General features: G+C 45.3%; 1 protein-coding gene across 1 annotated transcript in view; it reads left to right on the top strand.

The window, feature by feature from the left end:
* Positions 1-27500, top strand: part of LOC124012727 (CUB and sushi domain-containing protein 3-like) — an 849083-nt gene that overhangs the window by 472594 nt on the left and 348989 nt on the right. Inside the window, exons 11-12 of the mRNA XM_046326635.1 lie at positions 11279-11382; positions 15174-15286. Coding sequence (XP_046182591.1) covers positions 11279-11382; positions 15174-15286 — 217 coding nt within the window. The remainder of the gene's footprint in view (positions 1-11278; positions 11383-15173; positions 15287-27500) is intronic.

The following is a 27500-nucleotide window of genomic DNA, read 5'->3' as shown; positions in this document are numbered from 1 at the left end:
ACATCATAACGTCAACACAGCGTTACACTATGGGAGACGTCATAACGTCAACACAGCGTTACACTATGGGAGACGTCATAACGTCAACACAGCGTTACACTATGGGAGACGTCAACACAGCGTTACACTATGGGAGACGTCAACACAGCGTTACACTATGGGAGACGTCAACACAGCGTTATACTATGGGAGACGTCAACACAGCGTTACACTACGGGAGACGTCTAAAGTGTCGAGGGACTTAGTGAAACTAAGTGTTATCAAAGATGATCAAAGACAGGAGATAGAGGACTAGAGATAATGGTGACAAACATTGTCGCGAACCGCCCAGCTTCGTTAATGTACAGCTCAGTTAACCCTGGTAATCCTTTCAGCACACTACCTCTAAAACAAGCTTTACATGATTCCACAAGCCACCAACTCTGACGTGACAGTGGCTTGTGGGAAGTTAAAAAATATATTTTATATAAATAAAATCTCTCTTAAATTACAGTCTTATTTGATGACATCCCCAGGAGTTGAAATGCACACAGACACATTTAGATGTTTCTGAAGTTGAAATTGAATATTGAATCTTTGAGATGCACATGCAGCAGAGGCCTCCCCAAGGCAAGGGAGATCATGTAAATATTCTCATCACTTGCTCCAATCAAAGTCTGTTTTAATCCTTTAATTAAACAGACTCTGTGGTGATTGACATGAAACTAAAGGAATCATTCAATAATTGCCCATGTAGTGTTACCGGGGGTTTCCATTAGCTTCCATTAGCTTCAATAGGATCCTTACAAAACCTCAAAATACTACTTTATGTGAATGCTCTGCACCCAATACAAGCATCAATCTGGACATTATTACTAACAAAAGTCAATTTCATAGACTTCCATGTGCCCAACAGATGGCCCATGTACACAAGGCAAACTCTACACTAGCGAATGCTGAGAATGGTGCTGCCAATGATACAAAACATTTACTGCACACGCACACGCACACGCACACATTCACACGCACACGCACACGCACACGTGCACACACACACACACACACACACACACACACACACACACACACACACACACACACACACACACACACACACACACACACACACACACACACACACACACACACACACACACACACACACACACACACAGAGACAGACACACACACACACACGTATTTCCCTGCCTGCCTGCTGGATCTCTCTAACATGAGAACAACAGGAAATGTCTACTGGAGGAGATGGAAAGGCAGAGAGAATCTGACAGCCCATCTGAGTGGAGCTCTAATCAGGGGTGTGAGTGTGTGAACGACCTGGCTTTCTTGTCACATGGGATGGATGAGAGTCTGATTGGACCCATGTGTGTGGTTCTGGCCCTGAGCCTGGTACGTGTGTGTGTGTGTGTGTGTGTGTGTGTGTGTGTGTGTGTGTGTGTGTGTGTGTGTGTGTGTGTGTGTGTGTGTGTGTGTGTGTGTGTGTGTGTGTGTGTGTGTGTGTGTGTGTGTGTGTGTGTGTGTGTGTGTGTGTGTGTGTGTGTGTGTGTGTGTATTTCTGTGCCTCTGTGTGTATGAAGCACTCTTTCTAAGCGCCCCCCTCCCACCTGGTGCTCACATGCTTCCTGTTGTATCAGCCAAATGTATGGTGCTAGAAGGGCTCTTATCTCTCATTAAGGTCTATCAGCCAGGTGTATGGTGCTAGGAGGGCTCTTATCTCTCATTCAGGTCTATCAGCCAGGTGTATGGTGCTAGGAGGGCTCTTATCTCTCATTTAGGTCTATCAGCCAGGTGTATGGTGCTATGAGGGCTCTTATCTCTCATTCAGGTCTATCAGCCAGGTGTATGGTGCTAGAAGGGCTCTTATCTCTCATTAAGGTCTATCAGCCAGGTGTATGGTGCTATGAGGGCTCTTATCTCTCATTCAGGTCTATCAGCCAGGTGTATGGTGCTAGGAGGGCTCTTATCTCTCATTCAGGTCTATCAGCCAGGTGTATGGTGCTAGAAGGGCTCTTATCTCTCATTAAGGTCTATCAGCCAGGTGTATGGTGCTAGAAGGGCTCTTATCTCTCATTCAGGTCTATCAGCCAGGTGTATGGTGCTAGAAGGGCTCTTATCTCTCATTCAGGTCTATCAGCCAGGTGTATGGTGCTAGAAGGGCTCTTATCTCTCATTCAGGTCTATCAGCCAGGTGTATGGTGCTAGAAGGGCTCTTATCTCTCATTAAGGTCTATCAGCCAGGTGTATGGTGCTAGAAGGGCTCTTATCTCTCATTCAGGTCTATCAGCCAAGTGTATGGTGCTAGAAGGGCTCTTATCTCTCATTCAGGTCTATCAGCCAGGTGTATGGTGCTAGAAGGGCTCTTATCTCTCATTCAGGTCTATCAGCCAGGTGTATGGTGCTAGGAGGGCTCTTATCTCTCATTCAGGTCTATCTGTCATGCTGGTGAAAGAGGACCCAAACGCGACTTAACAGAAACAGAGTTTATTAATGTTCAAAACGGAATAACTGACATCCTCTAGATTTGTAGAGGGGAAAACAACTGGAGAAGCGGCCACAGACTGCAGGTCGCTTCGGGTAGGCGCAGGCCGTAGTCGACTGAGACACCTGCTCACACGCAGCGTCTGATGAAGGCACAAAACACGACAGAACAGGGTGATACACAATCACGGCAAAAAACACGACAGGACAGGGCGAAACGCAATCACAGCATGGAATATACAATATAAGGAACCGACGGCACAGGAACGGAACACAAAGGAATAAATAGGGACTCTAATCAGGGGAAAGGATCGGGAACAGGTGTGGGAAGACTAAATGATGATTAGGGGAATAGGAACAGCTGGGAGCAGGAACGGAACGATAGAGAGAAGAGAGAGCGAGAGAGTGAGAGAGGGAGGGGGAGAGAGAGGGATAGGAGGGAAAGAACCAAATAAGACCAGCAGAGGGAAACGAATAGCATGGGGAGCACAGGGACAAGACATGATAATAAATGACAAACATGACAGTACCCCCACTCACCGAGCGCCTCCTGGCGCTCTCGAGGAGGAACACTGGCAGCAACGGAGGAAATCATAGATCAAACGGTCCAGCACGTCCCGAGAAAGAACCCAACTCCTCTCCTCAGGACCGTAACGAAAAACGATAAAAAGGAAACTAGGGTACTACTCTAAAAAAAAAAGAGAACTAGGGACAGACTGAGACACAGCAAGGGCAGGGACAAGAACAGGAGAGATGCGATGGCAGGGAACAGACTGAGACCCAGCAAGACCAGGAGCAGAAGCAGAAAAAAAATTACCAGACTTCTTCTGCGCGCAGTCTGAACACGCAGCCACGAAACGGCGCGTGTCACGCTCCTGAGTCGGCCACCAAAAGCGCTGGCGAATAGACGCAAGAGTGCCTCGAACACCGGGATGACCAGCTAACTTGGCAGAGTGAGCCCACTGAAGAACAGCCAGACGAGTGGAAACAGGAACGAAAAGGAGGTTACTAGGACAAGCGCGCGGCGACGCAGTGTGCGTGAGTGCTTGCTTAACCTGTCTTTCAATTCCCCAGACTGTCAACCCGACAACACGCCCATAAGGAAGAATCCCTCGAGATCAGTAGAAGCCACAGAAGAACTAAACAGACGGGATAAGGCATCAGGCTTGGTGTTCTTGCTACCCGGACGGTAAGAAATCACAAACTCGAAACGAGCGAAAAACAACGCCCAACGAGCTTGACGGGCATTAAGTCGTTTGGCAGAACGGATGTACTCAAGGTTCTTATGGTCTGTCCAAACGACAAAAGGAACGGTCGCCCCCTCCAACCACTGTCGCCATTCGCCTAGGGCTAAGCGGATGGCGAGCAGTTCACGGTTACCCACATCATAGTTGCGCTCAGATGGCGACAGGCGATGAGAAAAATAAGCGCAAGGATGAACCTTATCGTCAGACTGGAAGCGCTGGGATAGAATGGCTCCCACGCCTACCTCTGAAGCGTCAACCTCGACAATAAATTGTCTAGTGACGTCAGGAGTAACGAGGATAGGAGCGGACGTAAAACGTTCTTTTAGAAGATCAAAAGCTCCCTGGGCGGAACCGGACCACTTAAAACACGTCTTGACAGAAGTAAGAGCTGTGAGAGGGGCAGCAACTTGACCGAAATTACGAATGAAACGCCGATAGAAATTAGCGAAACCTAAAAAAGCGCTGCAACTCGACACGTGACCTTGGAACGGGCCAATCACTGACAGCTTGGACCTTAGCGGAATCCATCTGAATGCCTTCAGCGGAAATAACGGAACCGAGAAAAGTAACGGAGGAGACATGAAAAGAGCACTTCTCAGCCTTTACGTAGAGACAATTCTCTAAAAGGCGCTGTAGAACACGTCGAACGTGCTGAACATGAATCTCGAGTGACGGAGAAAAAATCAGGATATCGTCAAGATAGACAAAAACAAAAATGTTCAGCATGTCTCTCAGAACATCATTAACTAATGCCTGAAAAACAGCTGGCGCATTGGCGAGACCGAACGGCAGAACCCGGTACTCAAAATGCCCTAACGGAGTGTTAAACGCCGTTTTCCACTCGTCCCCCTCCCTGATGCGCACGAGATGGTAAGCGTTACGAAGGTCCAACTTAGTAAAGCACCTGGCTCCCTGCAGAATCTCGAAGGCTGATGACATAAGGGGAAGCGGATAACGATTCTTAACCGTTATGTCATTCAGCCCTCGATAATCCACGCAGGGGCGCAGAGTACCGTCCTTCTTCTTAACAAAAAAGAACCCCGCCCCGGCCGGAGAAGAAGAAGACACTATGGTACCGGCGTCAAGAGACACAGACAAATAATCCTCGAGAGCCTTACGTTCGGGAGCCGACAGAGAGTATAGTCTACCTCGAGGAGGCGTGGTCCCTGGAAGGAGATCAATACTACAATCATACGACCGGTGAGGAGGAAGGGAGTTGGCTCGGGACCGACTGAAGACCGTGCGCAGATCATGATATTCCTCCGGCACTCCTGTCAAATCGCCAGGTTCCTCCTGAGAAGTAGGGAGAGAAGAAACGGGAGGGATGGCAGACATTAAACACTTCACATGACAAGAAACGTTCCAGGATAGGATAGAATTACTAGACCAATTAATAGAAGGATTATGACATACTAGCCAGGGATGACCCAAAACAACAGGTGTAAACGGTGAACGGAAAATCAAAAAGAAATAGTCTCACTGTGGTTACCAGATACTGTGAGAGTTAAAGGTAGTGTCTCAAATTTGATACTGGGAAGATGACTACCATCTAAGGCAAACATGGGCGTAGGCTTGTCTAATGGTCTGAAAGGAATGTTATGTTTCCGAACCCATGCTTCGTCCATGAAACAACCCTCAGCCCCAGAGTCAATCAAGGCACTGCATGTAGCACCGAACCGGTCCAGCGTAGATGGACCGACATAGTAGTACAAGATCTAGATGAAGGGACCTGAGTAGTAGCGCTCACCAGTAGCCCTCCGCTTACTGATGGGCTCTGGCCTCTTACTGGACATGAAATAACAAAATGTCCAGCAACTCCGCAATAGAGGCACAGGCGGTTGGTGATCCTCTGTTCCCTCTCCTTATTCGAGATGCGAATCCCTCCCAGCTGCATGGGCTCAGTCTCAAAGCCAGAGGAGGGAGATGGTTGCGATGCGGAGCAGGGAAACACCGTTGATGCGAGCTCTCTTCCACGAGCCCGGTGACGAAGATCTACCCGTCGTTCTATGCGGATGGCGAGAGCAATCAAAGAGTCCACATCTGAAGGAACCTCCCGGGAAAGAATCTCATCCTTAACCGCTGCGTGGAGTCCCTCCAGAAAACGAGCGAGCAGCGCCGGCTCGTTCCACTCACTAGAGGCAGCAAGAGTGCGAAACTCAATGGAATAATCCGTTATGGACCGTTCACCTTGGCATAAGGAAGCCAGGGCCCTAGAAGCCTCCTCACCAAAAACTGAACGGTCAAAAACCCGAATCATCTCCTCTTTAAAGTTCTGGAATCTGTTAGAGCAATCAGCCCTTGCCTCCCAGATAGCTGTGCCCCATTCTCGAGCCCGGCCAGTAAGGAGTGAAATGACGTAAGCAACCCGAGCTCTCTCTCTAGAGTATGTGTGGGGTTGGAGAGAGAACACAATCTCACACTGCGTGAGAAAGGAGCGGCACTCAGTGGGCTGCCCGGAGTAGCAAGGTGGGTTATTAACCCTGGGTTCTGGAGGCTCGGCAGGCCAGGGAGTAACAGGTGGCACGAGACGTAGACTCTGGAACTGTCCAGAGAGGTCGGAAACCTGAGCGGCCAGGTTCTCCACGGCATGGCGAGCAGCAGACAATTCCTGCTCGTGTCTGCCGAGCATGGCTCCTTGGATCTTGACGGCAGTGTAAACAGCGTCTGAAGTCGCTGGGTCCATTCCGGGGTCGGTTCCTTCTGTCATGCTGGTGAAAGAGGACCCAAACGCGACTTAACAGAAACAGAGTTTATTAATGTTCAAAACGGAATAACTGACATCCTCTAGATTTGTAGAGGGGAAAACAACTGGAGAAGCGGCCACAGACTGCAGGTCGCCGGGTAGGCGCAGGCCGTAGTCGACTGAGACACCTGCTCACACGCAGCGTCTGATGAAGGCACAAAACACGACAGAACAGGGTGATACACAATCACGGCAAAAAACACGACAGGACAGGGCGAAACGCAATCACAGCATGGAATATACAATATAAGGAACCGACGGCACAGGAACGGAACACAAAGGAATAAATAGGGACTCTAATCAGGGGAAAGGATCGGGAACAGGTGTGGGAAGACTAAATGATGATTAGGGGAATAGGAACAGCTGGGAGCAGGAACGGAACGATAGAGAGAAGAGAGAGCGAGAGAGTGAGAGAGGGAGGGGGAGAGAGAGGGATAGGAGGGAAAGAACCAAATAAGACCAGCAGAGGGAAACGAATAGCATGGGGAGCACAGGGACAAGACATGATAATAAATGACAAACATGACACTATCAGCCAAGTGTATGGTGCTATGAGGGCTCTTATCTCTCATTTAGGTCTATCAGCCAGGTGTATGGTGCTAGGAGGGCTCTTATCTCTCATTAAGGTCTATCAGCCAGGTGTATGGTGCTAGGAGGGCTCTTATCTCTCATTCAGGTCTATCAGCCAAGTGTATGGTGCTATGAGGGCTCTTATCTCTCATTTAGGTCTATCAGCCAGGTGTATGGTGCTAGGAGGGCTCTTATCTCTCATTAAGGTCTATCAGCCAGGTGTATGGTGCTAGAAGGGCTCTTATCTCTCATTAAGGTCTATCAGCCAGGTGTATGGTGCTAGAAGGGCTCTTATCTCTCATTCAGGTCTATCAGCCAGGTGTATGGTGCTAGAAGGGCTCTTATCTCTCATTCAGGTCTATCAGCCAGGTGTATGGTGCTAGAAGGGCTCTTATCTCTCATTAAGGTCTATCAGCCAGGTGTATGGTGCTAGAAGGGCTCTTATCTCTCATTCAGGTCTATCAGCCAGGTGTATGGTGCTAGGAGGGCTCTTATCTCTCATTCAGGTCTATCAGCCAAGTGTATGGTGCTATGAGGGCTCTTATCTCTCATTTAGGTCTATCAGCCAGGTGTATGGTGCTAGGAGGGCTCTTATCTCTCATTAAGGTCTATCAGCCAGGTGTATGGTGCTAGGAGGGCTCTTATCTCTCATTCAGGTCTATCAGCCAAGTGTATGGTGCTATGAGGGAACTCGTCTCTCTTTTAGTCTTTGTATGCTGCACATCAGGCAGTGGAGATTAGCATGCCTGCGTGACGAACAATATGCCTATTAATCTTGTTGATGTCATAACCTTAGAAACATATTTTAAATTGACAGCATAAGAATTGAAGCAAAAGTCTATGAGACAATGACAACAGTCTCTTAGCAACACTGACACAGAAAAACAGCAATTGTGTGTGTACAAACTTGGGAAGCGGACTGAACAACATCAAAACCTAACAGGATGTACAAGTGTTTACTAGGAGGGCTTGGTCTCAGTTGAGAGAGGACATTAGCATCGAGGATTCCTGATGAAAGGAGCGCTGAGCGTACTAGCGCCTTTGAAGGGCCTCTCAGGCTTGTGAGGCTTTAAAAACCCCTGGGTTTTTACATAAAGTCCTATTTAAACCTCTATAGTTGACTCCTTGGAGGCAGCTCTGTCTCTCTGTAAGTGAGTGAACACCCCCGTCAAACCCCACCACACTGTCATGTTCCTCACTGGGACTGGAAATGTTCGTTGTCGAGTCATAAGACTGGGATATGGGTTTATTGGGATCATTGCTTTGCCGATCAATATGAGATAGTGTGGCACCAACCGCCTTGTTTGTATTACAACATAGGCATTGCACTGGTACAACTACACACACACACACACACACACACACACACATTTAGAATAATGATCTGAGACACTAGAATTAGTAGACTAGCAAAAAGAGACTCCACCACACACACACACACACACACACACACACACACACACACACACACACACACACACACACACACACACACACACACACACACACACACACACACACACACACACACACACACACACACACACACACACACACACACACACACACACACACACACACACACACACACACTACATGACTGTTGACAAGGGAACCACCATGATTACCTTTGTGATGGCAGTGTGGATTGAGTGCTTTGTAATCGGCATTTAAAAATAGCTTTATTACTCCATGCTGCAATGGTGAACACTCTGGGCATCAATCATCCAGGGGAAGGGACTCTCTTTCCAGACAAGAGGACAGGAAGCAATCTGCTTAAACCCCTTGGTGACACTGCAACAAGGGACCATAGCAACCAGGCCTGGCTGTCTCCATCTTAACCTTAATGGGTTAATAATTATTCATCAGGACAGAAACTATCTCTAGATGATGATACAACACAGAAGAGTCACAAGGAGAGCATTTTATTCATGTAGCCCGTTGGTATGATTTGTTATTCATTAGGTGTTGGGTTCAGGGATGTGTTTTAAGCATGTGGTATTTATACACAGTTTCCTGATGCTACTGGTTTCTTTCATAAAGGTCATGTTTAATTCATATTTATTTGATATTTTCTGATATACTTGTTAGTGTACATTCACATGACATTTGTATGTACTGCATGTGTGGGGACTGGGGACTCTCTATAATACTATTCACCATTGGGTAAAATATATTGTCAGTGTTTGAAAAAAAAAAACTAGATTTTTATTAATGTGTGGATTTTTTACGATCTAATTAATGTAATTAGCAAATGTGAAGTTATTTCTCTTCTTCTGTTTCACCATATGGATCCATACCCAGAGGGACTGTCACAGGAAAACAGACGATAGGAGCCTGTCTTAGTCCTAGGGGAACGAGAGAGCGAGAGCGAGAGAGAGAGAGAGAGAGAGAGAGAGAGAGAGAGAGAGAGAGAGAGAGAGAGAGAGACCCAGAGATACAGAGATACAGAGAGAGACACAGAGATACAGAGAGAGATACAGAGAGAGAGAGAATTGAAATGAATTGAGAGACAGAGAGAGAGAGAAAGACCAAATGAGAGAGAGAGAGAGAGAGAGAGAGAGAGAGAGAGAGAGAGAGAGAGAGAGAGAGAGAGAGAGAGAGAGAGAGAGAGAGAGAGACCAAGAGATACAGAGAGAGACACAGAGATACAGAGAGAGATACAGAGAGAGAGAGAGAGAATTGAAATTAATTGAGAGACAGAGCGAGAGAGAAAGACCAAATGAGAGAGAGAGAGAGCGAGAGAGAGAGAGAGAGAGAGAGAGAGAGAGAGAGAGAGAGAGAGAGAGACAGAGAGAGACACAGAGATACAGAGAGAGATACAGAGAGAGAGAGAGAGAGAGAGAATTGAAATGAATTGAGAGACAGAGAGAGAGAAAGACCAAATGAGAGAGAGAGAGAGAGAGAGAGAGAGAGAGAGAGAGAGAGAGAGAGAGAGAGAGAGAGAGAGAGAGAGAGAGAGAGAGAGAGAGAGAGAGAGAGACAGAGAGAGACACAGAGATACAGAGAGAGATACAGAGAGAGAGAGAGAGAATTGAAATGAATTGAGAGACAGAGAGAGAGAAAGACCAAATGAGAGAGAGAGAGAGAGAGAGAGAGAGAGAGAGAGAGAGAGAGAGAGAGAGAGAGAGAGAGAGAGAGAGATACAGAGAGAGACACAGAGATACAGAGAGAGATACGGAGAGAGAGAATTGAAATTAATTGAGAGACAGAGAGAGAGAGAAAGACCAAATGAGAGAGAGAGAGAGAGAGCGAGAGAGAGAGAGAGAGAAAAGAGAAATAGATCAAGATAGAGAGACAAAGAAAGAGACACAGAGACAGAGAGAGACCCAGAGATACAGAGAGAGAGAGAATTGAAATGAATTGAGACAGAGAAAAGAGAGAGAGCGAGAGAGACACACACACAGAAAGAGAGACAGGGAAAGACAGAGAGAGAGAGATTAGTTTATTTCACTTTTGTTTATTATCTACTTCACTTGGCAATGTTAACATATGAATGTAATTGAATGTAATTGAATTGAGCGAGAGAGAGAGAGAGAGAGAGAGAGAGAGAGAGAGAGAGAGAGAGAGAGAGAGAGAGAGAGAGAGAGAGAGAGAGAGGGAGAATGCAACCCGTACTAAATGTATTTAATTTAGTTAACAGGATGTTCCGTTTCCATCTTTTCATCTTAGATTAGTGTCATGATTTTGATAACTAGAATAACAGAATACAACAGAATAATGAGCCATGGAATGAACCAAAATTCTCTCCCTGTCTACAAAAAAAATGACCGTCATATTTTACCGCACTCTCAGTTGAACTTTTAAAGGGATAGTTTACTTCAAAACTAGACTGATATTTTTTTTCATGAATCCAAAAAATGTGTGCATGTCAGCAGTCAAGTATTCAAGAAAACTGTGATGATGACGCATCATTGACTAATCAACAAAATACACAAATATGTTTTGAAGTGAACTATCCTGGGCCTAAAATCAAAAGTTATATTTACCCTAGTTGTTCTGCAATCACAGGGACTATTTTACTAATATCACTGTATTTCAATAAATCCTCAAAACACATGCCAACAGTCTTTCTTTTGTGATGCCAAATTCCTCTGAAACATTGATGTCCCTTCCAGATGGCTTTCCTGTATTACTGTAGCTTTTCCCAGTGGAATTAAATTGTGAGAAAGCCATAAACGTTATTTCAGGCAATTTGACACATGGCTAACCTTTATGTCTGATTTCTTCTGTCCACTGACAGGTCATTCAAATCAACTTTGAGGAGTTTGACCTGGAGATTGCCTACGACACGCTGACCATCGGTGATGGCGGGGAAGTGGGTGACCCCAAGACGATACTACAAGTGTGAGTGGCTGAGCGTTTTACTGGATCTATACTGAACAAAAATATATAACCATTTCAAAGGGAACTGAATTACAGTTCATATTTATTTATTTATATTTATTTATTTATTTAACCAGGTCGGCAAGTTGAGAACAAGTTCTCATTTACAATTGTGACCTGGCCAAGATAAAGCAAAGCAGTTCGACACATACAACACCACAGAGTTACACATGGAGTAAAACAAACATATAGTCAATAATACAGTATAAACAAGTCTATATACGATGTGAGCAAATGAGGTGAGATAAGGGAGGTAAAGGCAAAAAAAGGCCATGGTGTCAATATAAGGAAATCAGTCAATTGAAATAAATTAATTAGGTACTTATCTATGGATTTCACATGACTGGGCAGGGGTGTTGCCATAGTTGGGCCTGGGAGGGCCAGGCCCAGCCAATCAGAATACTCCACAGTGTTTACATGTTCAGTATATATATCACTGTGTGGGAGGGGTTTGTCTATTCCGCAATGCAAATGAGTTGGACTTCAAAGCCAGGTAACTACTTTATGTACTAGGCTCATCAAACAAACGCCCAGGTGGAGATGGTCTTTGTGATTCTATAAGCTTAACAACAGACGGTGCTATTTGTGGATGTACTGTATATAAGAGACTGTGGTGGGGTACATGTTGACATGCATGTGGTGGGGTACATGTTAACATTCATGTGGTGGGGTACATGTTAACATTCATGTGGTTGGGTACATGTTAACATTCATGTGGTTGGGTACATGTTAACATTAATGTGGTTGGTACATGTTAACATTCATGTGGTGGGGTACATGTTAACATTCATGTGGTTGGGTACATGTTCAGATTCATGTGGTTGGGTACATGTTAACATTCATGTGGTTGGGTACATGTTAACATTCATGTGGTTGGGTACATGTTAACATTCATGTGGTGGGGTACATGTTAACATTCATGTGGTTGGGTACATGTTAACATTCATGTGGTTGGTACATGTTAACATTCATGTGGTTGGGTACATGTTAACATTCATGTGGTTGGGTACATGTTAACATTCATGTGGTGGGTACATGTTAACATGTTCATGTTAACATTCATGTGGGGTACATGTTAACATTTGGGTACATGTTAACATTCATGTGGTTGGTACATGTTAACATTCATGTGGTTGGTACATGTTAACATTCATGTGGTTGGTACATGTTAACATTCATGTGGTTGGTACATGTTAACATTCATGTGGTGGGGTACATGTTAACATGCATGTGGTGGGGTACATGTTCAGATTCATGTGGTGGGGTACATGTTAACATTCATGTGGTGGGGTACATGTTAACATGCATGTGGTGGGGTACATGTTCAGATTCATGTGGTTGGGTACATGTTCAGATTCATGTGGTGGGGTACATTTTAACATTCATGTGGTGGGGTACATGTTAACATGCATGTGGTGGGGTACATGTTCAGATTCATGTGGTTGGGTACATGTTAACATTCATGTGGTGGGGTACATGTTAACATGCATGTGGTGGGGTACATGTTCAGATTCATGTGGTGGGGTACATGTTAACATTCATGTGGTGGGGTACATGTTAACATGCATGTGGTGGGGTACATGTTCAGATTCATGTGGTTGGGTACATGTTAACATTCATGTGGTGGGGTACATGTTAACATTCATGTGGTGGGGTACATGTTAACATGCATGTGGTGGGGTACATGTTCAGATTCATGTGGTTGGGTACATGTTAACATGCATGTGGTGGGGTACATGTTAACATTCATGTGGTTGGGTACACGTTAACATTCATGTGGTGGGGTACATGTTCAGATTCATGTGGTTGGGTACATGTTAACATGCATGTGGTGGGGTACATGTTAACATTCATGTGGTGGGGTACATGTTAACATTCATGTGGTTGGGTACATGTTCAGATTCATGTGGTTGGGTACATGTTCAGATTCATGTGGTTGGGTACATGTTAACATTCATGTGGTGGGGTACATGTTCAGATTCATGTGGTTGGGTACATGTTCAGATTAATGTGGTTGGGTACATGTTCAGATTCATGTGGTTGGGTACATGTTCAGATTCATGTGGTTGGGTACATGTTAACATTCATGTGGTTGGGTACATGTTCAGATTCATGTGGTTGGGTACATGTTCAGATTCATGTGGTGGGGTACATGTTAACATTCATGTGGTGGGGTACATGTTCAGATTCATGTGGTTGGGTACATGTTCAGATTCATGTGGTTGGGTACATGTTCAGATTCATGTGGTGGGGTACATGTTAACATTCATGTGGTGGGGTACATGTTCAGATTCATGTGGTTGGGTACATGTTCAGATTCATGTGGTTGGGTACATGTTCAGATTCATGTGGTTGGGTACATGTTCAGATTCATGTGGTTGGGTACATGTTCAGATTCATGTGGTTGGGTACATGTTCAGATTCATGTGGTTGGGTACATGTTAACATTCATGTGGTTGGGTACATGTTCAGATTCATGTGGTTGGGTACATGTTCAGATTCATGTGGTTGGGTACATGTTAACATTCATGTGGTTGGGTACATGTTAACATTCATGTGGTTGGGTACATGTTCAGATTCATGTGGTTGGGTACATGTTCAGATTCATGTGGTTGGGTACATGTTAACATTCATGTGGTTGGGTACATGTTCAGATTCATGTGGTTGGGTACATGTTCAGATTCATGTGGTTGGGTACATGTTAACATTCATGTGGTTGGGTACATGTTAACATTCATGTGGTTGGGTACATGTTCAGATTCATGTGGTTGGGTACATGTTCAGATTCATGTGGTTGGGTACATGTTAACATTCATGTGGTTGGGTACATGTTCAGATTCATGTGGTTGGGTACATGTTAACATTCATGTGGTGGGGTACATGTTCAGATTCATGTGGTTGGGTACATGTTCAGATTCATGTGGTTGGGTACATGTTAACATTCATGTGGTGGGGTACATGTTCAGATTCATGTGGTTGGGTACATGTTAACATTCATGTGGTTGGGTACATGTTCAGATTCATGTGGTGGGGTACATGTTCAGATTCATGTGGTTGGGTACATGTTAACATTCATGTGGTTGGGTACATGTTCAGATTCATGTGGTTGGGTACATGTTCAGATTCATGTGGTTGGGGTATAGATAGCGTGTGTTGATCATGTTTCACTAGTCATATTACAGTCAGGGAGATAGTGTGTGGTGATCATGTTTCACTAGTCATATTACAGTCAGGGAGATAGTGTGTGTTGATCACGTTCCACTAGTCATATTACAGTCAGGGAGATAGTGTGTGTTGATCATGTTCCACTAGTCATATTACAGTCAGGGAGATAGTGTGTGTTGATCATGTTCCACTAGTCATATTACAGTCAGGGAGATAGTGTGTGTTGATCACGTTCCACTAGTCATATTACAGTCAGGGAGATAGTGTGTGGTGATCATGTTCCACTAGTCATATTACAGTCAGGGAGATAGTGTGTGGTGATCATGTTTCACTAGTCATATTACAGTCAGGGAGATAGTGTGTGTTGATCATGTTTCACTAGTCATATTACAGTCAGGGAGATAGTGTGTGTTATTGTCGTCGTCCCCCTCCCCCCAGTCTGTCAGGTAACGTTTCTGCCTGTGTGTGTTTGTCTGTGCGTGCGTGCGAGTATGTTTGTGTGCGTGTTTGTCTGTGTGTGCTCGTGAGCATGTGGGTGAGTGTGTGTGTGTCAGGCTAACTGTGTGTTCTTGTCTTCCTCCTTCCAGTCTCTCAGGTAGCTTTGTCCCTGACCTCATCGTCAGCATGACCCATCAGATGTGGCTCCATCTCCAATCAGACGAGAGCGTGGGCTCCATAGGCTTCAAGATCAACTTTAAAGGTACATTGTGTGTGTGTGTGTGTGTGTGTGTGTGTGTGTGTGTGTGTGTGTGTGTGTGTGTGTGTGTGTGTGTGTGTGTGTGTGTGTGTGTGTGTGTGTGTGTGTGTGTGTGTGTGTGTGTGTGTGTGTGTGTGTGTGTGTGTGTGTGTGTACATGAATGCATCTCATTGTGAATATATGTGTGTTCTTGGAATGCATTCAGCAGCTCTCTAGCAGCTACTACACCTTATATTGAACTTGAGCTAGAGAGGCAGAGGATTGACCTTGAACTAGAGAGGCAGAGGAACAGCCTTGAGTTATAGAGGCAGAGGAACGGCCTTGAGTTATAGAGGCAGAGGAACGGCCTTGAGTTATAGAGGCAGAGGAACGGCCTTGAGTTATAGAGGCAGAGGAACGGCCTTGAGTTATAGAGGCAGAGGAACGGCCTTGAGTTATAGAGGCAGAGGAACGGCCTTGAGTTATAGAGGCAGAGGAACGGCATTGAGTTATAGAGGCAGAGGAACGGCCTTGAGTTATAGAGGCAGAGGACGGCCTTGAGTTATAGAGGCAGAGGAACGGCCTCGAGTAAGGGAGGCAGAGGAACTATCAGTACAGCCAGTCAGATGAGATATGGACAGATTGACTGTCAGTACAGCCAGTCTGATGAGAGATGGACAGATTGACTGTTGGTACAGCCAGTCAGATGAGAGATGGACAGATTGACTGTCAGTACAGCCAGTCTGATGAGAGATGGACAGATTGACTGTCAGTACAGCCAGTCAGATGAGAGATGGACAGATTGACTGTCAGTACAGCCAGTCAGATGAGAGATGGACAGATTGACTGTCGGTACAGCCAGTCAGATGAGAGATGGACAGATTGACTGTCGGTACAGCCAGTCAGATGAGAGATGGACAGATTGACTGTCGGTACAGCCAGTCAGATGAGAGATGGACAGATTGACTGTCGGTACAGCCAGTCAGATGAGAGATGGACAGATTGACTGTTGGTACAGCCAGTCAGCTGAGAGATGGACAGATTGACTGTCGGTACAGCCAGTCAGATGAGAGATGGACAGACAGGGAAATGATCAGGGAAGCAGCAGACCAGAGCCAACTCTACCAACTTGTCAAATGGCTAATACACTTCCCTCAATCCCTTCTTCCCTCCCACCATCCCTGGTTTTCTCAATCACTAAGCTGTCACTATGAATTACTTGTGTCAAAGGTCTCGGGTCCTGGTGACCTGTTACCTTCTACTAAACTGATAGTTCATCACCTCGTGAACACTTGCAACCCATATAAGGGGTTGTCACGCACATCATAGCTTGGTATTTACTGGGGGGATTCCAACCTGAAATAGAAGGAGGTTTCATCTCTCAAACACCAGCCACATCCGCTGGATATAAGCTAGCATTTCCCCACAATAACCATATATTTGATTATTTCCCCTCAAGCTTAGGGTTTTGTAGTAAATTAGTGTCTGAGTGATTAACAGCACGCCAACCACCCTAATGAAGGAAAGTGAGTTAGGTAGAGAGAGAGAGGGGGAGGGAGAGATAGAGCGAGAGAGATAAAAAGAGAAATATTGTAATATCTCTGGAGGAAAAACATAGAGAAACCTGCTGTGGAAGATGGTTTAGAATTAGCAAGTTTTCCTTCCTCGCTCTCTAACAGACAATACCTTTAATAACAGTAAACCCTTCATCAGTGCTCATTTAAAAACTGTGGGAGAGTAAATATTAATTTAGTACTCTCCCAGATACACAAAGAGGAAGTACTTCATGTACCTACTGTAGACGATGCTGTGTAGAAGGACTACATTACTGTAGACGATGCTGTGTAGAAGGCCTCCATTACTGTAGACGATGCTGTGTAGAAGGCCTACATTACTGTAGACGATGCTGTGTAGAAGCCCTACATTACTGTAGACGATGCTGTGTAGAAGTCCTACATTACTGTAGACGATGCTGTGTAGAAGCCCTACATTACTGTAGACGATTCTGTGTAGAAGGCCTGCATTACTGTAGACGATGCTGTGTAGAAGGCCTGCATTACTGTAGACGATGCTGTGTAGAAGGACAACATTACTGTAGACGATGCTGTGTAGAAGCCCTACACTACTGTAGACGATGCTGTGTAGAAGGCCTACATTACTGTAGACAATGCTGTGTAGAAGGCCCGCATTACTGTAGACGATGCTGTGTAGAAGGCCTGCATTACTGTCGACGATGCTGTGTAGAAGGCCTACATTACTGTAGACGATGCTGTGTAGAAGGCCTGCATTACTGTCGACGATGCTGTGTAGAAGGCCTACATTACTGTAGACGATGCTGTGTAGAAGGCCTACATTACTGTAGACGATGCTGTGTAGAAGGCCTACACTACTGTAGACGATACTGTAGAAGACATTACTGTAGACGATGCTGTGTAGAAGCCCTACATTACTGTAGACGATGCTGTGTAGAAGGCCTACATTACTGTAGACGATGCTGTGTAGAAGGCCTACATTACTGTAGACGATGCTGTGTAGAAGGCCTACATTACTGTAGACGATGCTGTGTAGAAGCCCTACATTACTGTAGACGATGCTGTGTAGAAGCCCTACATTACTGTAGACGATGCTGTGTAGAAGGCCTGCATTACTGTAGACGATGCTGTGTAGAAGGCCTCCATTACTGTAGACGATGCTGTGTAGAAGGCCTCCATTACTGTAGACGATGCTGTGTAGAAGGCCTACATTACTGTAGACGATGCTGTGTAGAAGCCCTACATTACTGTAGACGATGCTGTGTAGAAGCCCTACATTACTGTAGACGATGCTGTGTAGAAGGCCTACATTACTGTAGACGATGCTGTGTAGAAGGGCTACATTACTGTAGACGATGCTGTGTAGAAGCCCTACATTACTGTAGACGATGCTGTGTAGAAAGCCTGCATTACTGTAGATGTTTGTCAGAAGCTTTAATATCCCTGAAATACTGATCTGAGAGCAGTTATCTTCTTAATTTCTCACTTGGTGCCAGTACTTTACATCGTGCTAAATGGCCTTCCCTAATGAAGAATAAAAGTGATCATTTTGCAGTTGATTTAATGTTTTTTGATATTAGCCCCTCACATCCATTCATACTATTCCCACAGAAACACTGACAGGTGAAGCAGGACAGAGGCACTTGAAGGATGAAAGGGAAATTTGGTATCACTTTACAAGAAGACCTATAGCCCACTGAGTGTTCAAAACATTTCCCTCAGAACAATCTCAATTCATCGGGGCTACAAGGTGTCGAAAGTATGTCCTTTAGGTGGCGAAGCATTCTTGATACACATGGGAAACTGTTGACCATGAAAAACCCAGCAGCGTTGCAGTTCTTGACACAAACCAGTGAGCCTGACACCTACTACCATACACCGTTCAAAGGCACTTTAATCTTTTGTTTTGGCCCATCACCCTTTTAATGGCACACATACACAATCCATGTCTCAATTGTCTCAAGGTTTAAAAATCCTTCTTTAACCCATCTCCTCTTCATCTACACTGATTGAATTGGATTTAACAAGTGACATCAATAAGAGATCGTGGCTTTCACCTGGATTCACCTGATCTGTCCAAGTCATGGAAAGAGCAGGTGTTCTTAATGTTTTGTACACTCAGTGTAGATTGTTTATCAGAAGCTTCCATATCCCTAAAATACTGATCTGAGAGCAGTTATCTTCTTAATTTCTCACTTGGTGCCATTACTTTACATTGTGCTAAATTGCCTTCTCTAATGAAGAATAAAACAGCTCATTTAGCAGATGATTTCCTGCTTTTTGACCCTGTCACTGTGGGTTGACCCCTCACATCCATTCATACTTCTAACAGCAGAAACACTGACAGGGGAAGCAGCACAGATACTTGAAGGGTGAAAAGGATTCACTTTACATTAAGTTGCTCTTGATGCTTATTCTTTAAAACAAATAGTGTATTTTTAACATATTGTTAAGAAGAAAGAGTATTAAAATATTTGTCAAATCACGTGATGAATCCATTTGCGCACAACGCATCATTTGAGTTTATACTGCAACAAAATGTGGACAATATTCAGATCTCAGGTGACAAACAGCAGGCATTTTCATCTGCATGTCTTTCAGATTCCTGCATTATCCCTGCATTCTAAACACATTCCCTGCATTCTAAACACATTCCCTGCATTCTAAACACATTCCCTGCATTCTAAACACATTCCCTGCATTCTAAACACATTCCCTGCATTCTAAACACATTCCCTGCATTCTAAACACATTCCCTGCATTCTAAACACATTCCCTACATTCTAAACACATTCCCTGCATTCTAAACACATTCCCTGCATTCTAAAGACATTCCCTGCATTCCATTCTAAACACATTCCCTGCATTCTAAACACATTCCCTACATTCTAAACACACAATAAGATGTCAGCATTTCCAGACTTGTCCTCAATTTACTTTAACTATTGTTTTTCACCCCATTAGATACACATGAGTGTTTCAGAGGTTTATTGATAGTCATAGCCATCATTATTTCTTCTGCCCCATAATTAGAGATTCCAGAACAGAAGAGCCATTTGCATTTTGCTTGATAGTGTTGACTGTACATGTCATTGCACTCCTCCTCACTCATTGTCTCTCTCTCTTATTGTCTCTTTTATTTTTCTCTCCTGTTCTCTCTCTATCTTTAAACCAATCTCCCCCCTCTCGTTCTCTCTCTTGCTTTCTTCCACTCTGCCTTTCATTCGATCTCTCTTTCTTCCCTCTCTTATCTCTCTCTATCTCTCTCTCTCTATGTGGTATGGTGGTTTTAAATCATTGTGCTACACTAAACCACCAACTGTTCATGCAGTTGAATCATGCGCGCGCACACACACACACACACACACACACACACACACACACACACACACACACACACACACACACACACACACACACACACACACACACACACACACACACACACACACACACACACACACACACACACACACACACACACACACACACACACAGAGAGAGAGAGAAAAACATACTTTCTCTCAGCACTGCAGGGAGCATATGATATGCTCTTCTCCTGGCTTCTCTTTACAATGATACAACAGTTTTTTTTTCAGCTCTTGAGGATTCTACAGCCAGTCTATGTGTGCTAGCATCTCTCTGTCTGCAGCAAGTCTATGTGTGCTATCATCTCTCTGTCTGCAGCTAATCTATGTGTGCTAGCATCTCTCTGTCTGCAGCCAGTCTGTGTGCTAGCATCTCTCTGTCTGCAGCCAATCTGTGTGCTAGCATCTCTCTGTCTGCAGCCAGTCTATGCTAGCATCTCTCTCTCTCTACAGCCATTCTATGTGTGCTAGCATCTCTCTGTCTGCAGCCAGTCTGTGTGCTAGCATCTCTCTGTCTGCAGCCAATCTGTGTGCTAGCATCTCTCTGTCTGCAGCCAGTCTGTGTGCTAGCATCTCTCTGTCTGCAGCCAATCTGTGTGCTAGCATCTCTCTGTCTGCAGCCAGTCTATGCTAGCATCTCTCTGTCTGCAGCAAGTCTATGTGTGCTAGCATCTCTCTGTCTGCAGCCAGTCTATGCTAGCATCTCTCTCTCTACAGCCATTCTATGTGTGCTAGCATCTCTCTGTCTGCAGCCAATCTGTGTGCTAGCATCTCTCTGTCTGCAGCCAGTTTATGTGTGCTAGCATCTCTCTGTCTACAGCCAGTCTATGTGTGCTAGCATCTCTGTCTGCAGCCAGTCTATGCTAGCATCTCTCTGTCTATAGCCAGTCTATGCTAGCATCTCTCTGTCTACAGCCCGTCTATGTGTGCTAGCATCTCTCTGTCTGCAGCCAGTCTATGCTAGCATCTCTCTGTCTGAAGCCAGTCTATGTGTGCTAGCATCTTGTTATCTCAGCTAACAACTTCTAGATAAATGAGTTATTTTGAGTGCTGCAGGCTATGGATGATATTATTGTCTCATAGTAGGAATAAGCAGATCCTGGGAAAAGCTAGCGGAGATAGAGAACCAAATGGGAGTCCTCATAGTGTGAGACCTAATAACTCCCTTTAGATAGAATGTAGAGGAAGCCAATAACATTTCACTGTTTAGCCAGCAAATGTACTGCTCACCATAAAGCATTGATGTTCCCAGTTCAATTAAACATTTAACATGTTCTTTGTTAGATGAATTAAATATAATGTGCTTACATCATGAATGATTTATGCATATGCACTGTGTATTGGGCTTTTAAGATTGTTTTGTCTCAATCAAACACAGTTGGAACACATGATCATGGTTTTACCAACATTCTGCTGTACTAAAACTTCTGCAACATTTATAACTAGTAGAATATGCACCTAAAACAATTTGTATCTTATTCTAGAGTGTGTCTGTAAATTCCACAGATTCTCGCTTCGTTAATTACTTTGTGAGTGAGCTGTTATGATTTCCCTCGACTACCTGCCTCCCATTCTAATGTGCACTTACAGTAGTGTGGGTACCAGTTTCGGCATTTTGATATCAGTTCGCCGTAACTGTCAAGAATTTTACACAATGGGAGCAGATTTTACATCAAAAGGACATAATGGCATAAACGACATCGCGTGGGTACCAGTTTCGTAGAACATCTCATTCCAAAATCATGGGCATTAATATGGAGTTGGTCCCCCCTTTGCTGAAATAACAGCCACCACTCTTCTGGAAAGGCTTTCCATTAGATGTTGGAACATTGCTGCTATAACAGTCTCTACTCTTCTGGGAAGGCTTTCCACTAGATGTTGGAACATTGCTGCTATAACAGTCTCCACTCTTCTGGAAAGGCTTTCCACTAGATGTTGGAACATTGCTGCTTAACAGTCTCCACTCTTCTGGGAAGGCTTTCCACTAGATGTTGGAACATTGCTGCGGGGGCTTCCATTCCGCCACAAGCATTAGTGAGGCACTGGTGTTGGGCGATTAGGCCTGGCTCGCAGTTGGCTTTCCAATTCAATTTGATGGGGTTGAGGTCAGGGCTTTGTTTAGACCAGTCAAGTTCTTCCACACCGATCTTGACAAACCAGGGTCATCTGGGTTTGGCCTGGGGTAGGCCGGCATTGTAAATAAGAATTTGTTACTAACTTGCATAGTTAAATAAAGGTTAAATAAAAAAATTTAACATTTACATTTAAAATAATTGTTAATGGCATTGTCATGTTGAAACAGGAAAGGACCTTCCCCAAACTGTGTTAAGCATTTAGATTTCCCTTCACTAGAACCAAGGGACCTAACCCGAACCATGAAAAACTATTATCTCTCCTCCACCAAACTTCACAGTTGGCATTGAAGCAAGTAGCGTTCTCCTGGCAAACCAGATTTGTCCGTCGGACTGCCAGATGGTGAAGTGTGATTCATCACTCCAGAGAACACCTTTCCACTGCTCCAGAGTCCAATGGTAGTGAGCTTTACACCACTCCAGCTGATGCTTGGCATAGCACGTGGTGATCTTAGGCTCATGTGCAGCTGCTTGGCCATGGAAATCCATTTCCCGACAAACAGTTATTGTGCCGTTGTTCTGACGTTGTTCCAGAGGCAATTTTGAACTTGGTAGTGAGTATTGCTACCAAGGACAGACGTTTTTTACGTGCTACTTTCTTCAGCAGTCCCATTCTGTGAGCTTGTGTGGCCTACCACTTCACTGCTGAGCTATTGTAGAGAATAGATTCCATTTCACAATAACAGCACTTACAGTTGACCAGGGCAGCTCTAGCAAGGCAGAAATTTGACGAACTGATTTGTTGGAAAGGCAGCATCTTATGACGTTGCCCTGTTGAAAGTCACTGAGCTCTTCAGTAGGGCCATTCTGTCAATGTTTGTCTATAGAGATTGCATGGCTGGGTGCTCGATTATATCCACCTGTCAGCAACGGGTGTGGCTGAAATAGCCGAATACACTAATTGGAATCCGTGTCCACATACTTTTGCTATGCGTATTTATAAGACAATTTCCAGCAAAGCACCAGTGAAGGTCATTCTTCACACAGTTGGTGACCGGAACAGGGGCAGGACCATGAAGAAAGGATGTAATGGGATGTGAGCTCAGGGGGTGAGGAAAGGGTCAAGATAGACCTTAAGAGATAAACGGATAATAGATGTGTTTCCCAAATGGCACCCTATTCCCTTTATAGTGCACTACTTTTGACCAAAGTCCATGGGGTGCTGGTTAAAAATAGTGCACTACAGTATATAAGAAATAGGGTGCCATTAGGGAAATAGTGGAGAACTCACCATGGCTGGTGTCCTTGAGGTACACTCTGCCCAAGATCAAGGGCAGTGGTGCTTCATTGAAAATCTATACTGCCCTACCAAGCAAAAAGGCAGTAACTGCTCATAGCGTAGAACTGAGAAAAATGTCTTCTATTTACCTTGGTTTCACAGTAACTTTATACAGTTACTGCTAACATGTGTCATGTTTGTCATTTATTATCATGTCTTGTCCCTGTGCTCCCCATGCTATTCGTTTCCCTCTCTGGTCAAAAGCTGTTCCTATTCCCCTAATCATCAGTCTTCCCACACCTGTTCCCGATCCTTTCCCCTGATTAGACTCCCTATTTATTCCTTTGTGATCCGTTCCTGTTCCGTCGGTTCCTTATATTGTATTCACCATGCTGTGATTGCGTTTCGCCCTGTCCTGTCGTGTTTTTTGCCGTGATTGTGTATCACCCTGTTCTGTCGTGTTTTGTGCCTTCATCAGATGTGAGCAGGTGTCTCCACCTGATACGGCCTGCGCCTACCCGTATTTAGCGACCTGCAGTCTGTGGCCGCTTCTCCAGTTGTTTTCCCCTCTACAAATCTAGAGGATGTCAGTTATTCCGTTTTGAACATTATTAAACTCTGTTTCTTTAAGTCGCTTTTGGGTCCTCTTTTACCTGCATGACAGAAGGAAGACCAAGGAATGGACCCAGTCAGATACACTGCCGTCGAGTTCCAAGGAGCCATGCTCGGCAGACACGAGCAGGAATTTCTGCTCTCGCCATGCCGTGGAGAACCTGGCCGCTCAGGTTTCCGACTCTCTGGACAGTTCCAGAGTCTAGTCTCGTGCCACCTGTTACTCCCTGGCCTGCCGAGCCTCCAGAACCCAGGGTTTAACCCACCTTGCTACTCCGGGCAGCCCACTGAGTGCCGCTCCTTTTCACGCAGTGTGAGATTGTGTTCTCTCTCCAACCCCACACATAAGAGAGAGAGCTCGGGTTGCTTACGTCATTTCACTCCTTACTGGCCGGGCTCGAGAATGGGGCACAGCTATCTGGGAGGCAAGGGCTGATTGCTCTAACAGATTCCAGAACTTTAAAGAGGAGATGATTCGGGTTTTTCACCGTTCAGTTTTGGTGAGGAGGCTTCTAGGGCCCTGGCTTCCTTATGCCAAGGTGAACGGTCCATAACGGATTATTCCATTGAACTCTTGCTGCCTCTAGTGAGTGGGTCGTTTTCTGGAAGCGGTTAAGGATGAGATTCTCTCCCGGGAGGTTCCTTCAGATGTGGACTCTTTGATTGCTCTCGCCATCCGCATAGAACGACGGGTAGATCTTCGTCACCGGGCTCGTGGAAAGAGTCATCAACGGTGTTTCCCTGCTGCATCGCAACCATCTCCCTCCTCTGGCTTTGAGACTGAGCCCATGCAGCTGGGAGGGATTTCAACGAATAGGAGAGGGAACGGAGGATCACCAACCGCCTGTGCCTCTATTGCGGAGTTGCTGGACATTTTGTTAATTCATGTCCAGTAAGAGGCCAGAGCCCATCAGTAAGCGGAGGGCTATGAGACTACTCAGTCCTCTTCATCTAGATCTTGTACTACTACACGCTGGACCGGTTGTTATGCAGTGCCTTGATTGACTCTGGGGCTTTGTTTCATGGACGAAGCATGGGTTCGGAAACATAACATTCCTTTCAGACCGTTAGACAAGACGCCCATGTTTGCCTTAGATGGTAGTCATCTTCCCAGTATCAAATTTGAGACACTACCTTTTCACAGTAGTAACCACAGTGAGACTATTTCTTTTTGATTTTCCGTTCACCGTTTACACCTGTTGTTTTGGGTCATCCCTGGCTAGTATGTCATAATCCTTCTATTAATTGGTCTAGTAATTCTATCCTATCCTGGAACGTTTCTTGTCATGTGAAGTGTTTAATGTCTGCCATCCCTCCCGTTTCTTCTCTCCCTACTTCTCAGGAGGAACCTGGCGATTTGACAGGAGTGCCGGAGGAATATCATGATCTGCGCACGGTCTTCAGTCGGTCCCGAGCCAACTCCCTTCCTCCTCACCGGTCGTATGATTGTAGTATTGATCTCCTTCCAGGGACCAGCCTCCTCGAGGTAGACTAAATCGGCTGTGAACGTAAGGCTCTCGAGGATTATTTGTCTGTGTCTCTTGACGCCGGTACCATAGTGCCTTCTTCTTCTGTTCTTTTTGTTAAGAAGAAGGACGGTACTCTGCGCCCTGCGTGGATTATCGAGGGCTGAATGACATAACGGTTAAGAATCGTTATCCGCTTCCCCTTATGTCATCAGCCTTCGAGATTCTGCAGGGAGCCAGGTGCTTTACTAAGTTGGACCTTCATAACGCTTACCATCTCGTGCGCATCAGAGAGGGGGAGAGTGGAAAACGGCGTTTAACATAGGGCATTTTGAGTACCGGGTTCTGCTTTCGGTCTCGCCAATGCGCCAGCTGTTTTTCAGGCATTAGTTAATGATGTTCTGAGAGACATGCTGAACATTTTTGTTTTTGTCTATCTTGACGATATCCTGATTTTTTCTCCGTCTCTCGAGATTCATGTTCAGCACGTTCGACGTGTTCTACAGCGCCTTTTAGAGAATTGTCTCTACGTAAAGGCTGCTCTTTTCATGTCTCCTCCGTTACTTTTCTCGGTTCCGTTATTTCCGCTGAAGGCATTCAGATGGATTTAAGGTCCAAGCTGTCAGTGATTTTCAAGGTCACGTGTGAGTTGCAACACATTTCTGGCGTTTCATTCGTAATTTGTCAAGTTGCTGCCCCTCTCACAGCTCTTACTTCTGTCAAGACGTGTTTTAAGTGGTCCGGTTCCGCCCAGGAGCTTTTGATCTTCTAAAAGAACGTTTTACGTCCGCTCCTATCCTCGTTACTCCTGACGTCACTAGACAATTTATTGTCGGTTTCAGATAGGCGTGGGAGCCATTCTATCCCAGCGCTTCCAGTCTGAAGGTTCATCCTTGCGCTTATTTTTCTCATCGCCTGTCGCCATCTGAGCGCAACTATGATGTGGGTAATCGTGAACTGCTCGCCATCCGCTTAAACAGTGGTTGGAGGGCGACCGTTCCTTTTGTCGTTTGGACAGACCATAAGAACCTTAGTACATCCGTTCTGCCAAACGACTTAATTCAAGCTCGTTGGGCGTTGAAGTTTGTGATTTCTTACCGTCCGGGTAGCAAGAACACCAAGCCTGATGCCTTATCCCGTCTGTTTAGTTCTTCTGTGGCTTCTACTGATCTCGAGGGATTCTTCCTTATGGGCGTGTTGTCGGGTTGACAGTCTGGGGAATTGAAAGACAGGTTAAGCAAGCACTCACGCACACTGCGTCGCCGCGCCTGTCCTAGTAACCTCCTTTTCGTTCCTGTTTCCACTCGTCTGGCTGTTCTTCAGTGGGCTCACTCTGCCAAGTTAGCTGGTCATCCCGGTGTTGGAGGCACTCTTCATATTATTTAGGAGCCATTTTGGCTGCGTGTTCAGACTGCGCGCAGAAGAAGTCTGGTAATTTTTTTTTCTGCTTCTGCTCCTGGTCTTGCTGGGTCTCAGTCTGTTATCGCATCCTGTTCTTGTCCCTGCCCTTGCTGTGTCTCAGTCTGTCCCTAGTTCTCATTTTTTTTTAAGTAGTACCCTAGTTTCCCTTTTTATCGTTTTTCGTTACGGTCCTGAGGAGAGGAGTGGGGTTCTTTCTCGGGACGTGCTGGACCGTTTGTTCTATGATTTCCTCCGTTGCTGCCAGTGTTCCTCCTCGAGAGCGCCAGGAGGCGCTCGGTGAGTGGGGGGGTACTGTCATGTTTGTCATTTATTATCATGTCTTGTCCCTGTGCTCCCCATGCTATTCGTTTCCCTCTGCTGGTCTTATTTGGTTCTTTCCCTCCTATCCCTCTCTCTCCCCCTCCCTCTCTCACTCTCTCGCTCTCTCTTCTCTCTATCGTTCCGTTCCTGCTCCCAGCTGTTCCTATTCCCTAATCATCATTTAGTC

Source organism: Oncorhynchus gorbuscha, linkage group LG24 (genome assembly GCF_021184085.1).
Source record: "Oncorhynchus gorbuscha isolate QuinsamMale2020 ecotype Even-year linkage group LG24, OgorEven_v1.0, whole genome shotgun sequence".
Taxonomy (NCBI): domain Eukaryota; kingdom Metazoa; phylum Chordata; class Actinopteri; order Salmoniformes; family Salmonidae; genus Oncorhynchus; species Oncorhynchus gorbuscha.
This window is presented reverse-complemented; position numbering and strand designations above follow the sequence as displayed.